Here is a 14,447-nt window from a genome sequence, read left to right as displayed (position 1 = left end):
ATAAATACACAAATCAAAATTATATTTACAATGTGAATACATGCTATCAAATACACAAAAATAATCAAACATATCATTCAAATTAAACAAACATATCATTCAAAAATAATCAAACATTTAACATAAACAAACATATCATTCAAATTAAACAAACACGGACGCAAAAATAATCAAAATTTAAAATATCTGTTTAAAACACTAAACTGTCATGTATAAAATCCACATATATATGTCTCACACATAATTACAACCAAACAACTATGACCAATCCTAGTAACATAGAGATGGTTACCTTTTACTCTCTCTATTTCACAAATCAACATGAGAAGCATGGTGAATACACATGAACCATTGACCATCAATCCTCTCAAACACATTGGTTGCAAATTGACTTCCCCAGTTTTTACCAGTAGTCCTCACCATTTCAACACACGTGACATACCCGACATCACCTCTAACATGAACTTGAACATCTTTAACCTCAATACTCAATGGGAACTCATAATCTGCCCAAACATATTCCCAGCTTCCCATTACAAGCTCATAACCACTTATCCCACTCACGCCTGGATGCACAACACAAACATTATCACTTTTCGACCATAATGCTTGCATTGTGGCTAAATCACCGTTCCTAAACGAGTTGTAAAACCGAGTATTTGCAGCTAAAACTGCAGCCTTGCTATCTTCATGAAGGTGTTTGAGGTTATCCCTGATTTTTGCAGCTTGTGCGTAATTCTCCTCCTGGATTGCAATCTGCAATTCTTTCTTCAAGGTTTGTTCATCTAATACCATACTTTCACTGCTTATTGTTCCTTCTGAATCATTCATCTTCACTTGACACGGTTTTAACAAACTGTATTGTTTCCTAGACTGTAATAAAGGTTTACCGATCTTTCTGAAACCAGCTATACAAGAAAACTGCATGCTATGAAGATGCCTGTTGTTATGCAAGCTTCCCTGAGAAATAAAACACCGTCATAAGGAGGAATGTAAGAATGTAAACGAACCGAACCAAACCGAAAAAGGCCTTGTTCATGCTTGTTTGTTAAGCTTTTATCAAACAAGCGAACGATTCACGAACACCAAACCGAACGGAATTTCTTGTTCGTTCATCAAGGAAATGAATTTGCTCGTGAATGGTTAACGAACACAAACGGTGTTTTATTTGATTTGGCTCTCCAAGTATGGCCAGTGTCAACGGTTTGGTCCGGATACGAAGTTTATGCTAGTGTTTTTGTAACATTCATATTCATATATTAATTTACTTATTTACATATAAATTATCACATAATACTCATATATATTTTTGTTTCAAAGTAATAATTTTGCTTAATTAGTAAAGTCTTTAAAAAAATTAAAAACCTTTAATGAACTAAACAGATGAAAATGAACACATTGTTGAATGTTCACGAACACAATTGAACAAAGATGGCCTATGTTCATGTTCGTTCATTTATTAAACGAACGAACTTCCTGCCGAATAGTTCAATTCATTGACAGCCCTAATAATGAGTTATAACCTAAAGAGTAAAATGTAACCTAATGACTAAATCAGCAAATATGTGTTTGTGTTAATAACTAAACTATCAATCACATATACACATCATAAATCTATAATTTTATCATACAAATCTCAAACTCTGTTAGTCACATTGAAAGTCAAGATCTCCATAAACTGAGACGTAATAATTAGTTGCAGATCGTGACTAAGATCTAAAACAATTTCAGCAAACGCATAATTATTATAACAAGCAGAACAGAAATGAATCGATGGATCAATCAATATCTAGTATTTGGACTCACATTGGTAATGAAAAGGGGCGGTCGGATCGGGCGGTGCGCAGTGGACGTAATTGTCGAGAGCTCCATCAATATCATTGTAAGTAAGTTCAGGGAATCAACAGCATAGCAGTAGCAGAATGGATGAATGGCGATTTCTAGGGTTTGGATGTGCTTGATTTGAAATATAATATAATATAATATAATATAATATAATATAATATAATATAATAGGTTTGTTTGTTTGTTGATAAACCAGTCAGTCCCGTTGAAAATTCACAGCAGCAGACTTTTTTATTTTTATTACAAAGTGAAATTAAATAGACACCTTCGAGTATCACTCAAATGATAAATTTACTCCTCATAATTACGGTAAATGTAATTGAAAGTAAACTCTTTTGTTCGGAGAACACTGACGAATGTTTTTTTTAATGCTAGAGTAGAGGCTGGCTGATGTATGTTGTCAAACACACGACTCCATTTCTTGGATCATAGGGCATAGCTACTAAAGTAGTGGCATACAAATTTTAAGTGAATTACTGAATCCAATCCATCATACGTCAATCAAAGCCATCATTTTTGTAACATGTGTAATTTGAAAGGGTAACAAATTAACAATCTTTTCACGTCGCGATTATTATCTTTTAAAACTAATATTACCATAGAATTATTACTGTGCGCCGCCATATGACGACACGTTTTCAAAAGAAAAAAATATAGCATCAGTAACAGTAACTACGTTTTGGTCATTCTAACTCCAGGAAACGGATTGATACAAATGCCTGATTTACGACAAACAAAGTAGCTATTGTTTTCCATTGCTCAAACTTGTGGTATGATCTCTCATTTTGGGTTTCGCAAATATTAACTCACAATATGGCGCATCTATTTACCCCAAGAGACTTGAGTAGATTCACACCACCCGTCCACAACCGTGAAAAAGATCCCATACGCGCAGCTGCAGGAGCCGGTGGTGCATCTTCATCCCCACCCTCCCGTTCCTGGCTAGAAATCAGCGGCTCCTGTGCCTCTTCAATCCTAGCCTCGTTGTCTCTATTATCTACTCCAACTTCTGATATCTCTCCAGGCTTCTTGTCAAATAGTCCTTTAAATTGCTTACGCGCTTTCTTCTCAACTTCCTGGTATAAGCAGTGATCATAGTGTATAACACCTACTAACGTATTATTGTAACTTTGTTATTCGATATATTATTAAGTATTAACTAACCAACCTGCTCGGTCTGCTTCAGTTTAAGAAGAGCTGCTTTTGCATTGGCTTCAGATGACTTGTCTATGGTTATCATCTATTTTTTAAAATATTAAAAACAACTATCAAAACATTATATGTTCTAATTCTAAATCAAACCGACTTCATTTTTAAAATTACCTTCTTGAAATCTGCTCTTGCTTCATCAAACTCACCAAGCTCCATGTAAGCCATTCCTCTTCGGTAAAGTGCTTTCACATGAACAGGATTAGCATCTAATACCTGAAAAAAAAGAAAAAAAAAGAAAAAAAAAATCATTACTATTCATTAATATCAGCAATTAATATATTCTGATAATCTGATCATAGAAAAAACATGACTTTAAAACAAAGGAACTTACTTTATTACACATCTCAATTGCCTTTCGACAATCCCCCATCTTCAAGTAGCATGCAGCCACATTCAGATTCAACAGATTCTTTTGCACCAAAAACATTAAAATTAAATTTTAAAAACTACATAAATCACTCACGAACACTCGTAAAAATATAATGAATCCTCATACTCGTGTATTTGCAAACTCTTTTCCCTCCTCGTCATCTTGAGGATTGACGTGATTGAATTCACGTAGAACCTGCAACAAAATGCATAATCATGTCATATTACAGTCAAAAAATCACACCTTGATAAGACCATACTTTCATATTTACATAAAATGCTTTCAAAGTCGGTAGTTATAATTTATAATGCAACAGTGGTGAGAGTTTGTACCTTCTCGTATTTAGTTTTGGCAAGTGCATATTTTCCTTCTTTAAATAGCCTGTTACCCTGAATAAAAAAACAGAGACCCTGTGAATAACTTATTACTTACTCTATGATATCAGTATATTTACAACATTCCCAGTTTTATTCTTTAAAAAACAGGAATATCCACATAAGCATCGAGTATAAATGTATATTTGAATATATGTAACAGATTAACAATAGTGATTTTTTTATATTCTATACTTCAAATACTGAACTGGATAACAAGATGAGATTCAAAAATTACAGAATATATACCGTGCCTTTGGTCTTCTCAACATCGTCCATGATAGCTCGAAAATTCATGCCGGTCCAGTCCTGTAGAAGAACACATTAATGTAAGTTAGCATTTTCTCACTTTTATGGTTTGAAAGAAATGAAATACCATAAACTTGTTTACCTTTAGCATTTCAAACCCAAGAAGCTCAATAACCCATTGAACGTGAGCACCTTCAGGAACATTAGCAGGCCTATAGTCACAATAAAGAAAAAAAACAGACAAATTAAAACATCAAGATCAGAAAATCTAACAACTGTATGTAAAGCTATATGATAAGATGATAACAGAGCTGAATGAAAGCAAAATAAAACAAACCTGGTAAACTTGTCATATGCATAATCAGGGGGGCAGGTAACAATTGATACCTCTTCAGGCAACATTAACCGAACACACATCTCAAAACCTTCAGGTACCTAAATTGGTGACATGTGTCAATTGGTAAATTAACTTACTAAATCCAACTTCTTGAATTACATGTGTCATTCAAGGTTAGGGTTAACTTACAAGGCCTTCCCCTGAGGAAAACTCCAAAGGTTGGCCATTATTATCAACTCGTGTATCATAGAAAACTGTCTTTTCTTCATTAAGAAGCATGCCCTTGTAATGCACACGCAACCGACTGTCTTGAAGAGGGCAATCCATAGGAAATTCACCTGATTGTTTCAAATAAACAAGGAGCACAAATAACATCATCACATGCTAAAATGGCCACTAAATTTAGATTGCTCATGTAACTATATAATATCAAATATGTTGCAAAAGGTTAAACTTAAGGACTGAAACAGCACCTTTGCCATCTCTTACGCGCCGTTTTATAAGGCGACCATCTCCTAGCACATCACGTACCTGCATAATGATATACAGGTGGACATATTATCTCTGTTTTAAAGACCGTGGTAGGGAATAGAATGCATATCCCTTTGCATATAAATGAAAAGAAATATACTTTAAACTAAGGAAGGAAAACACATTTGCATACCTGAATAAAATGGATAAGATCCACTTCAAAGTGAACTTCTTCAATACCTTCTACCGAAGGTATTAAAGGGCTTTGACTTAAGTACTGACTTGTAACGTAAATCACTGCTTTCTCTCCACGTGACATTGTTCCTATACCCATTTCAAGACCTTTAGGTACCTAACATAAAAATACAATGAACACCATTAAGTATACAGAAATCTTATTTTGTGCATAGCTGCATTTAATGCAACAACCGTCATGTAAAATAAACAATAACTAAAACTAAGATTAGAAAACTAATTTGACCAATAAGAATATATGCCAACAAACCTCAGATTTTCCAAAAGTAAACATAATTGGTTCGCTGGTTGTAGCTAATTGAAGTGGTTGTCCATTTCCCAACTTGGCTGAAACCCTATAAAATCAGCCACATACCACAAGTATATTTATATCGTAGTCGTTTCTAAAATAATTAGATTTCCTTCAAATGTGTGTTTGTGTGTGCGCGCGTGTTTGTGTGTGTGTGAGAGAGAGAGATGACAACATATGAACCTGGCTTTTATTTCATAAAGATCTCTCGGATTTTCCCAACTCTGTGCCTCTATTATAACCTGTCCGGTGAATGACATATTGCCTTTAGAACTTTCACATTGAAACATATTACCAATTCCTAAATTCAACTCTTTTTATCTAGAAAAGAAATGCAAACAAAAGACTGAATATTACATATACTATTGTTATAAAAAAAATAAAGAGAACAAAAATGCATACCTTCTTCAAGATTCCCAAATCTTCAGTTACAACCTGAAGAACATCAGTCACAAACCAAAAAAATTTGAGTTATGATATCAAGTACTATAAATAAGAATTCCTAAACCTAAGCAACTATGTCAATTTAGTGCTAAAAAACCAATTGCAGCTCTTGCCTTGACTTTAGAAAACTCAATCAGCTCAATCTCAAAATTAAGTTCAGCATCCTTCGGAAAGCTATCTGAAACAGAAACTGGACAGTCCTCCTCGCCATAGTGCAATTCAGGCTTCATTTTTAACTGAAACAGTTAACACAAAAGCACGTGTTAAAGATCAATCTCAAATAACAATCCAGCAAGACAATTACAACACCAACTACTAAATAAACTATGATCACCACCCAATACTGAGTTACCGACCACTGCAATTTCGCCCTTCAACATTGTCGGAATTCCTTCTAGCAGCCCTAATATTATCTTGCTCTTACCCAAAACCTGCCTCGTTGGGATGCCTTTGCCTATAAGAAACAAATATCACGAGATTAACAGAGTCATTGAATAATAAGCCATAAAAAATTAATGATAAGCGAAGCATAAAGTCACGCGCACCGCCAAATTCTGAGCGAGTAGACTGGACAACCACTCCATCTAGAGTTCGAACAGTGCAATGATATATGATCTGCACAATAAGCATACTTAAAGTTCATAAGGTATAAAAAAATAGCTCAATTACTGTCACATATTATTGTGCTAGTACTAAGCACATATATTCATCATCATTAATAAGCTATTAATTAAGAGTTAACTAAACTATCAACACACTAAACCCAAATAGCAAAATGATAGAGTCAATTACTGAATTGAATACCTGATTACCATCAGAAGGCATGGCATCACCACCTCCAGGTCTAATCATGGCCTTCATCAAGCCTCCAGGAACCATCTTCTTCCTCCTAAACAAACAATACTTGATTAACACACAAACCCAATTGAGAAAACACAAATTCAAATTGAAGCTGAAATTAGACCTCTTATCGTCCTCATCGGAAGTGGGTTTCTTCTTGGTCGGCTTGTATTCTTGTTCCGCGTCTTTCACCACCGCCATCGAAGATTATGTTGTGTTTGTAATTGCTGAAGTTGAAATTTGAAGAGTGGGTAGATAAATCTTGGGTGTGATTTGAGGTGCCGATGAGTTTAGGTGAGCGAACAAGATTATTGATTATTGACGGAGAGTCAGCGTTATTAACGAGATAAATGATTTCAGTTAAGCACACAAGTTGTGACCTGGAGTGTAAAGTTTTATCATTTATGACAAGTTTAGGATAACCTTTTCTTTTCATTTTTAACAGCTTTCGAAATTATCTTTCCCAACACCATCTTTCCTAGGGTATTCTTCGGGTTATTTATTCAGATTTTGGATTATTTGGGTTAGGTTGTTCGGGTTTAAGCTCAAACAAATTGACCCAAGAATCGATCCAAATAAGTTTGGTTTGTTCGGGTTAAACGGGTCGGGTTTAACAAATTAAAAAAAAATCACCTTTAACAATATCATAAATTAAAAAACACTATATTCCAAGCCGTTATAAAACCATAATATACAGCCATATTCAACAATAACATATATTATTTAGCAAAACATAAAATTTATCATACAAGAATGCATTATACGGGATGGAGTGTTGTAGCATGTGGATCAAGACCTGTACGGATTGAAGAAACATGCTCAATACATATTGGTTTAATTACTGGGTCAAGTTATTACACAAAGGGAGACAACAATGAGAATAATGAGAAGGATTTATAGCCACACAAAAAAACCCTTAAAAAAATTAAAAAATAAATAAATAAAAAATCATAACTCAAAATTTAATAAAAAAACAAAAAAAGGGGGAAATTCCCAAAATAGGTATTTATAAAAAACAAATTTCTATTTTAGGTATTATTTGTAAAAAATTCTAGAAATAGCCCGGTATTATAAATTAGTAGTGGCGAGTAGTTTGTAGAAACCAATTAGAGCTTGCCACGTGTTCTTAAACTAACTGTAACGAGCATGCTCACTAATAATCACTCGTCACGACTAAATAAGTTTCATGTCTCGTAATCAACGTCCACGAGTAATTCATAAGGCATTTAGTCACGACGAGTAGATTATAAGGTTAAACTAGTCGTGATGAGTTAACTACTAATAACTACTCGTGTAGGGAATGTAAACCGGGTAAACTAGTCGCGACTAAAGGACGTATGAATTACTCGTGGGCGTTGATTACGAGGTATGAAACTTATTTAGTCGTGATGAGTAAATGATTAGTGAACGTGCTCGTTACGGTTAGTTTAAGGACACGCAGTAAGTTGTTATTGGTTCTACAAACTACTCGTCACAACTAGTTTATAATACCTATTTCTGGAATTTTTTGCAAATGATACCTAAAACAAGAAATTTGCTTTCACAAATACTTACTTTGGGAATTTTCCCAAAAGAAAATTAAAAACACAAAAATGCTTCCACTGTCTTTCTCATTCTAAAAAAAACCACAATGTTGAGAGAAAAAGGTCATTGCGTCTTTTTGTTTATTATTGTGTTTTATATTCATTTTCGCCATTGATTGTGTCCTTTTTACTTGACATTGTGTCTTTTTTTCTTAATATTGTGTTATATTATTCAACATTGTGTTATATTTTGTTCGGTATTGTTTTATATTTTGCGATTATTGTGTCTTTTTTTAGTTATAATTGTGTCTTTTGTTCATTTTCGTCATTGTGTCTTTTGTCTCTGCATTGTGTGTTTTCGGGGGGTTTTTTCTTTTTTTTTTGAACGAGAATGACGAGGGAAATATTTTTGTTTTTATAATTATTTCATTTTTTATTTATATTTTGAGTTATGATTTTTTTTTTTAAAAATTTTATGAGTTTTTTGTGTGACCACAAATTCTTCTCATACTTCTTATTTTTGTCTCACTTTGTATTTTAAATTTTCCCTTAAATACTATACTATTTAAGTTTTTGAATTGAAAATAAATTCTCAGCATGCTTTATGGTAATTAATGCATTGGGATGTGATAGATACAGTATTAATTAGAGTCTTGAGAACAGCCGAACAAGAATACATAAGGACACTGTGTTACTTCACTGCTAAAGTACCCTATAAGAATTAGGGATACATCCATCGATGTATTATACTTCAGGTTATTCGGGTCAACCCGAATCTTGGTATTTCAACCCGAGTATTTTATCTCGGGTTCGAGTTAGGAGTTTAATCGGTTAGAGTGAATTCGGGTCGGGTTATTTGGGTCTCGGGTCGCTTCGGGTCGGGTTTGTTATTCAGGTATGGTTAAAAAACACACCCCTAATATAGGATAGCCATCACTATGACAAAACGTCATTGAATCAGGTTTGATTCCAAAACCATAACAAAGATCTCAAACCTCACCATCACTCCCATTTAATTGGACCAAAATACGAATTGAAAATTTAGGAAATCAAATATTACATTTTAAGCAGTTTAGCTATCTGTTGGGTTTCAGTGGTGATCAGTTAAAATTTTGTTTATTAAATCCGGTTCAATAAACGTGACAAATAATAATTAATCATATTAATTAATAATTATACGAAGCAGAATATACAATTAATCAGCACAGAAAACTAAACCCGACAGCAGTGGCGGACCCAGGATTTTTCGACAATGGGGTCCCAATTTTTCGTGTTCAAAATTTTCGGGTGGGTCGTTCGGGTCAGATCAAGGCGAAGAACATAATAAAAAAACAATATCATAATAAAACACACAAAATACAATATATCCCATGGAAGGTATTCCAAATCAATTTTCTTAAGAGTATTACTTGAAGAAGATGATGGCTCAAAACTTTCTTTTAAATAATCCTCACATAATTAGCCCTAAAATCCAAGTTTTAATGAAACTAAATCACAATCTAACAACAATTTGATAATACAAGTATACAACATACAATTACCAATATAAAATCAATCAATATTATATTAGCCCTAAAATTACCTTTTGTTTTCACTTTTGAGAAAAATTTAGAGGAGAGCTGAGAGGAGTGAAGCTGGGAGGCAGGCTGAAAGGAACATAGGATGGCCGAGTGGCCGGAGAGGGCGCGGTGGCTGGCCGGAGATTCAGAGAGAGGAGGCATGCCTGCATGAATGGGAGTGTTGGGAAGCACTGTCTGCTGTGATGTTGAGAGTTGGAATGGCTGCATATGAGTTTAAACTTTAAAACCCTACTAAACTAATATTAAAAATGATTTAAAACTAAAAAAGGGGAAAAAAAACAACTAAACCAGCAGCTAGTAAGGGTCGAACTCGGGAACTTTCATCAAAAAACAGGGAACTTTCCACCAGACCAGCTCAATACTATATGTATGGGTTCCAAGTTTTAATTTTTATGGGGTCCTTCCAAAATTTAATATACCGCTTCTACTTAATTTTTAATACTCCGGTTACAGACAATACGAGTACGAGTCAAAACATTAAATATATAATTATAAACTAACAATATATTTAAGTTTACCTCGGTTAATAAATAACCGGTTGAGACACCGAAGGCTAACGAACCGAGCTAGGTGACACAACGAGATCAACGACCAACGGTGGCGGTGCACGACAGCAACGGCAGCGGTGGAGGTGTATGGCAGCGGCTGTAGGCGGCGGCAGGCTGTGGACAAGCGGTGGCACCGGCAGGCGGTGGCAGACAGATGGCGGTGACTGGTCAGGCGTTAGCAGTGATGGCGGCGGTGAAGCAGGTGGTCGGCTGTTGGATGGAGGAAGGATGAGATGGACTTGTTAGGATTAGTTGTCAGGTTATTAAAACATCATATATTTATATAGCGTCCTATTAGGTTTAACTAATCTCATTAGTTATAAACCTAATGGGCCAACAAGTCCAATTCTTACTCCAAAGCCCGCTCCATGTAATTTTTATCTCATTAAAGTGTCTAACCCGGTTAACTAACTTAAGCGGGTTAATAGTTCGTTACCTCACGGTGTAACTCTCACGGGTCATAACCCGGTTGGCCGTATTGACTTAACCGAACCGGTCCATAATTCCAACAGTCTCCCACTTGGACGGTTTCTGGTTAAGTTACTCAATACTGACAGCCAGCGGTGCTCTAGCTACACATAGCTGCCCCCAACGGGTTATAACATTTTAAATTCATTAACCAAAATAATCTTGGAACACTATTGCAAGATAACGAATTTATGGTAATCGTTGTCATCTATCCTTTCTGTATAAGACATCAATTGAAAAATGAGACATGGATTAGGTTCAATCTCATATGGTGTTCAATCATTATAGTTCTCGATCAAGAATCAAAGTGGTCCAATCAAACACACAGTTAGTTTGGGTGAGGCATCACACTTTACCAGTTTGAATCAACGAGGGCGCCAAGATGTCTAACTATTACATATCATGTAAGAGTACCGAATCCCATCTTGAATACATACAACTCCCACTGAACTTCAGATCATTCCCAACCAATGTCTTTATAGCTGGCAGTTACGCAACAGCGGTTGACACTGATCAAAGAATAACCTTTAGTAAACGAAAGTTCTAATATGTATCTTAGGTCTAAGGATACTAAATGAGTATACCAGTATCAAAACATCTTATGACTAAGATCCATGAAGATGATTTGATGCGAGTTACATCCAACGTCATTCATAATGAGGTCTGTGAGTTTGGAAGTCAACTCCTTGAGTCCAAAGTCAGAATAGTCTTAATTCAGAGTCGTTCCCACGAGTCTGGCCGACTACGGATAATTTAGAAGACAATATTCACGGATTAAACGTATTAAAACCGAACACAGTTATATTATTCAACATTTGCATTTAACCATTAATTCAAAAGAGAACTTAAAGTATAACTGTTTGAGATGTTCACACATCTAAATACTAAATCAAAACAAACTACTAGCTAATCTGAGACCGATAGCATCTTTGCGATGATCATGCTTGTCCTAAGTCATTGTTTAGTGAACGGGTCAACTAGGTTTTGATCTGTGTCTTCTTTGCTTATTATGATGTCTCCTCGTTCCAGTATATCTCGTATATAGTGGAACTTACTTAGAATGTGCTTGGCCCTGTGATGAGATCTGAGTTCTTTGGCTTGAGCAATGGCTCCTGTGTTATCACGGATTACGTCGATCGGTTTCCAAAAGCTTGGAACCAGATCGAGGTGGGCTATGAACTTCATCCAAGCAGATTGTGAGAGAGAATCATATCGGTCAGTCTGGAAGCTATCATCAGTGTAACACCTTACAGTGAGCTCTTCTTCGTCTTTCGTCCTTTTCAGGTACCTCAGAATGTTCTTCACAGCAGTCCAGTGGGCAATGCCAGGGTTCTGCTGAAAACGACTAGTCATGCTCAGTGCATACGAGACGTCAGGTCTAGTAGATAACATAGCATACATTATAGAACCAATCGCTGAATCATATGGAATCGCTTGCATGTGCCTAGTTTCAATGTCCGTTGCCGGAGATTGCGATTTGTTCAACACGGTTCCTTTAGCCATGGGGAGAGCTCCTTTCTTGGAGTTATCCATAGAGAAGCGTGTCGTTACTTTGTCTATGTACGTACTTTGACTCAGCCCTAGAAGCCGCTTAGACCTACCTCGGTAGATCTTAATTCCTAGAATATAAGCAGCTTCACCAAGATCTTTCATTGCGAAACAAGAGCCCAACCAGTTCTTAACTTCCTTAAGCATAGGGATGTTGTTTCCAATGATCAGTATATCATCCACATACAGGATGAGGAATGATATAGTGCTCCCAGTAGCCTTTCTGTAAACACAAGGCTCATCTTCATTTTTAGTAAAACCAAACTCTTTGATTTTCTCATCAAATGAAGATTCCAACTGCGAGATGCCTGTTTAAGTCCATAAATGGACTTATTCAGTTTGGACATCCTGTTAGGATATTTATGATCGACAAACCTTCAGGCTGAACCATATAGACATCTTTAAAAAGATGTCCATTAAGAAAAGCAGTTTTGACATCCATTTGCCATATCTCGTAGTCATAGTACGCGGCTATGGCAAGTAATATCCTTATCGACTTAATCATAGTAACGGGCGAGAAGGTTTCATCATAGTCAATACCCTGAGTTTGAGTAAAACATTTCGCGACTAGTCGTGCTTTATAAGTCTGTACATTTCCATGCTTGTCGGTTTTCTTTTTGAAAATCCACTTGCTCCCTACTGCCCGACACTCGGGAGGTAGCTCAACCAAGTTCCAGACTTGATTGTCATGCATAGATTGCATCTCGGCGTTCATGGCATCTTGCCATTTCTCAGATTCCAGATCTAAGATAGCAGATTTATAATTAGTAGGTTCGTCGCTTGACTCGGCTACTAAGAGGACCTCGGGACCATCTAGACGCCATAGGTATTTAGAATTTGGTACGCGAGTCCTATTACTTCTACGAACACTTGTGTTCATGTCCGATGAATCAGCAACAACAACTTGTTGATCAGACGTTCCAACTTCCTCAGCGGTAGTTTGTATTTCTTGAATTTCTTCAAGATCGACAATGTTATCTCTAGTTCCTCGATCGAGAATTTCCTTCTCGAGAAAGTGGCTCTTCCTTTTGATAGAAATCACATTTGTATCAGGATGGAAGAAATAATATCCGCTTTGGTTATAGTATCCGACGAAAACAACTTTTACGCCGCGAGAATAGAGCTTATCGTCAGAATCACTAGTGACATAAGCATCACATCCCCATACTCTATGGAAAGACAAATTGGTTTTCGCCCATGCCATATCTCATATGGGTTTTGCTTACCTTTTTAGTTTGAGCCAGACTGACAATGCGGGTGGCGGTCAAAACAAAGCTCCAAAAGGAGTGAGGCAAGTTAGTTTTACACATCATCGATCGGACCATGTTTAGAAAGGTTTGATTTCTCCTCTCGCTCACGCCATTGTGTTGGGGTGTGCCGGGTGGAGTGAGCTGTGAAACAATTCCACGCTCTTTTAGATGATGTATGAATTCTGAGCTGAGATACTCTCCGCCTCGATCCGATCGAAGCATTTTAATAGTTTTCCCGAGTTGGTTTTCCACTTCGTTTTGAAACTCTTTGAACTTTTCAAAGGTTTCATTCTTGTGTTTCATGAGATACACATAGGTATATCGACTGTAATCGTCAATAAAAGAAATGAAGTATCTTTCATGATTCCTAGACATGGTTCTTTAAGGACCGCATACATCAGAATATATGATTCCTAGCAGATCCTTTGCTCGTTCATTCTTATGAGTGAAGGAGCCTTTGGCGAGTTTGCCAGCTAAGTAGGATTCGCAGTCATCAAAAGAGTCCGGTCCTGTGGATTCAAGAATCCCTTCAAATTGGAGTCTATTAACTCGTGTCTTGCTTATGTGGCCAAGTCGGCAATGCCATAGAAATGTATCATTGATGTCAGATCTGATACGTTTAGAAAGATTATATACATTATTGTTTATTTGAACATCAACCTCATAAATATCATTTCGAGGTTTAGCCTCAAAATAAAAATATCATTCAAGTAGGCAAAAATAGCAATACTATTAAAAACGTACTTAAATCGTTGTTCAAATAGTAAATAAACTGAAATAATGTTTCTGGTCAAACCAGGTACAAACAAACAGTTATCCAAAGTAACTACAAGGCCAGACGGAC

General features: G+C 36.0%; 2 protein-coding genes across 2 annotated transcripts; both read right to left on the bottom strand.

The window, feature by feature from the left end:
* Positions 1–224: 224 nt before the first annotated feature.
* LOC143564591 (F-box protein SKIP8-like) lies at positions 225–954 on the bottom strand. The gene has a single exon (XM_077051821.1). The coding sequence runs from the start codon at positions 925–927 to the stop codon at positions 310–312; it is 618 nt and encodes a 205-aa protein (XP_076907936.1). The 5' UTR covers positions 928–954; the 3' UTR covers positions 225–309.
* A 1,567-nt stretch (positions 955–2,521) lies between these two features.
* Positions 2,522–6,902, bottom strand: LOC143564579 (peptidyl-prolyl cis-trans isomerase PASTICCINO1-like). Its single transcript, XM_077051813.1, has 20 exons — positions 6,811–6,902; positions 6,651–6,735; positions 6,392–6,461; positions 6,203–6,300; positions 5,960–6,082; positions 5,805–5,837; positions 5,586–5,644; positions 5,364–5,448; positions 5,052–5,210; positions 4,861–4,918; positions 4,577–4,725; positions 4,388–4,485; positions 4,193–4,262; positions 4,051–4,110; positions 3,760–3,816; positions 3,554–3,622; positions 3,389–3,466; positions 3,169–3,270; positions 3,014–3,085; positions 2,522–2,921 (listed from the first exon to the last, which is right to left on the bottom strand). Exons 1-20 carry the CDS (start codon positions 6,885–6,887, stop codon positions 2,652–2,654), a joined length of 1,872 nt encoding a protein of 623 aa, XP_076907928.1. The 5' UTR covers positions 6,888–6,902; the 3' UTR covers positions 2,522–2,651.
* Positions 6,903–14,447: the final 7,545 nt, after the last annotated feature.

The sequence above is a fragment of the Bidens hawaiensis genome, unplaced genomic scaffold, assembly GCF_021521415.1.
Source record: "Bidens hawaiensis isolate Kalapana, Puna unplaced genomic scaffold, B.hawaiensis_p1.1 tig00001206_1, whole genome shotgun sequence".
Taxonomy (NCBI): domain Eukaryota; kingdom Viridiplantae; phylum Streptophyta; class Magnoliopsida; order Asterales; family Asteraceae; genus Bidens; species Bidens hawaiensis.
This window is presented reverse-complemented; position numbering and strand designations above follow the sequence as displayed.

Bases quoted from the DNA above. Each gene is read 5' to 3' on its own strand.
- LOC143564591 (XM_077051821.1), bottom strand. From the start codon at position 927: ATGCAGTTTTCTTGTATAGCTGGTTTCAGAAAGATCGGTAAACCTTTA.
- LOC143564579 (XM_077051813.1), bottom strand. From the start codon at position 6,887: ATGGCGGTGGTGAAAGACGCGGAACAAGAATACAAGCCGACCAAGAAG. The intron at 4,726-4,860 runs GTGCTGTTTCAG...TGAAACAATCAG, and splicing joins GCGCGTAAGAGATGGCAAAG to GTGAATTTCCTATGGATTGC. The intron at 3,817-4,050 runs GTATATATTCTG...TTTTTTATTCAG, and splicing joins TTGAGAAGACCAAAGGCACG to GGTAACAGGCTATTTAAAGA.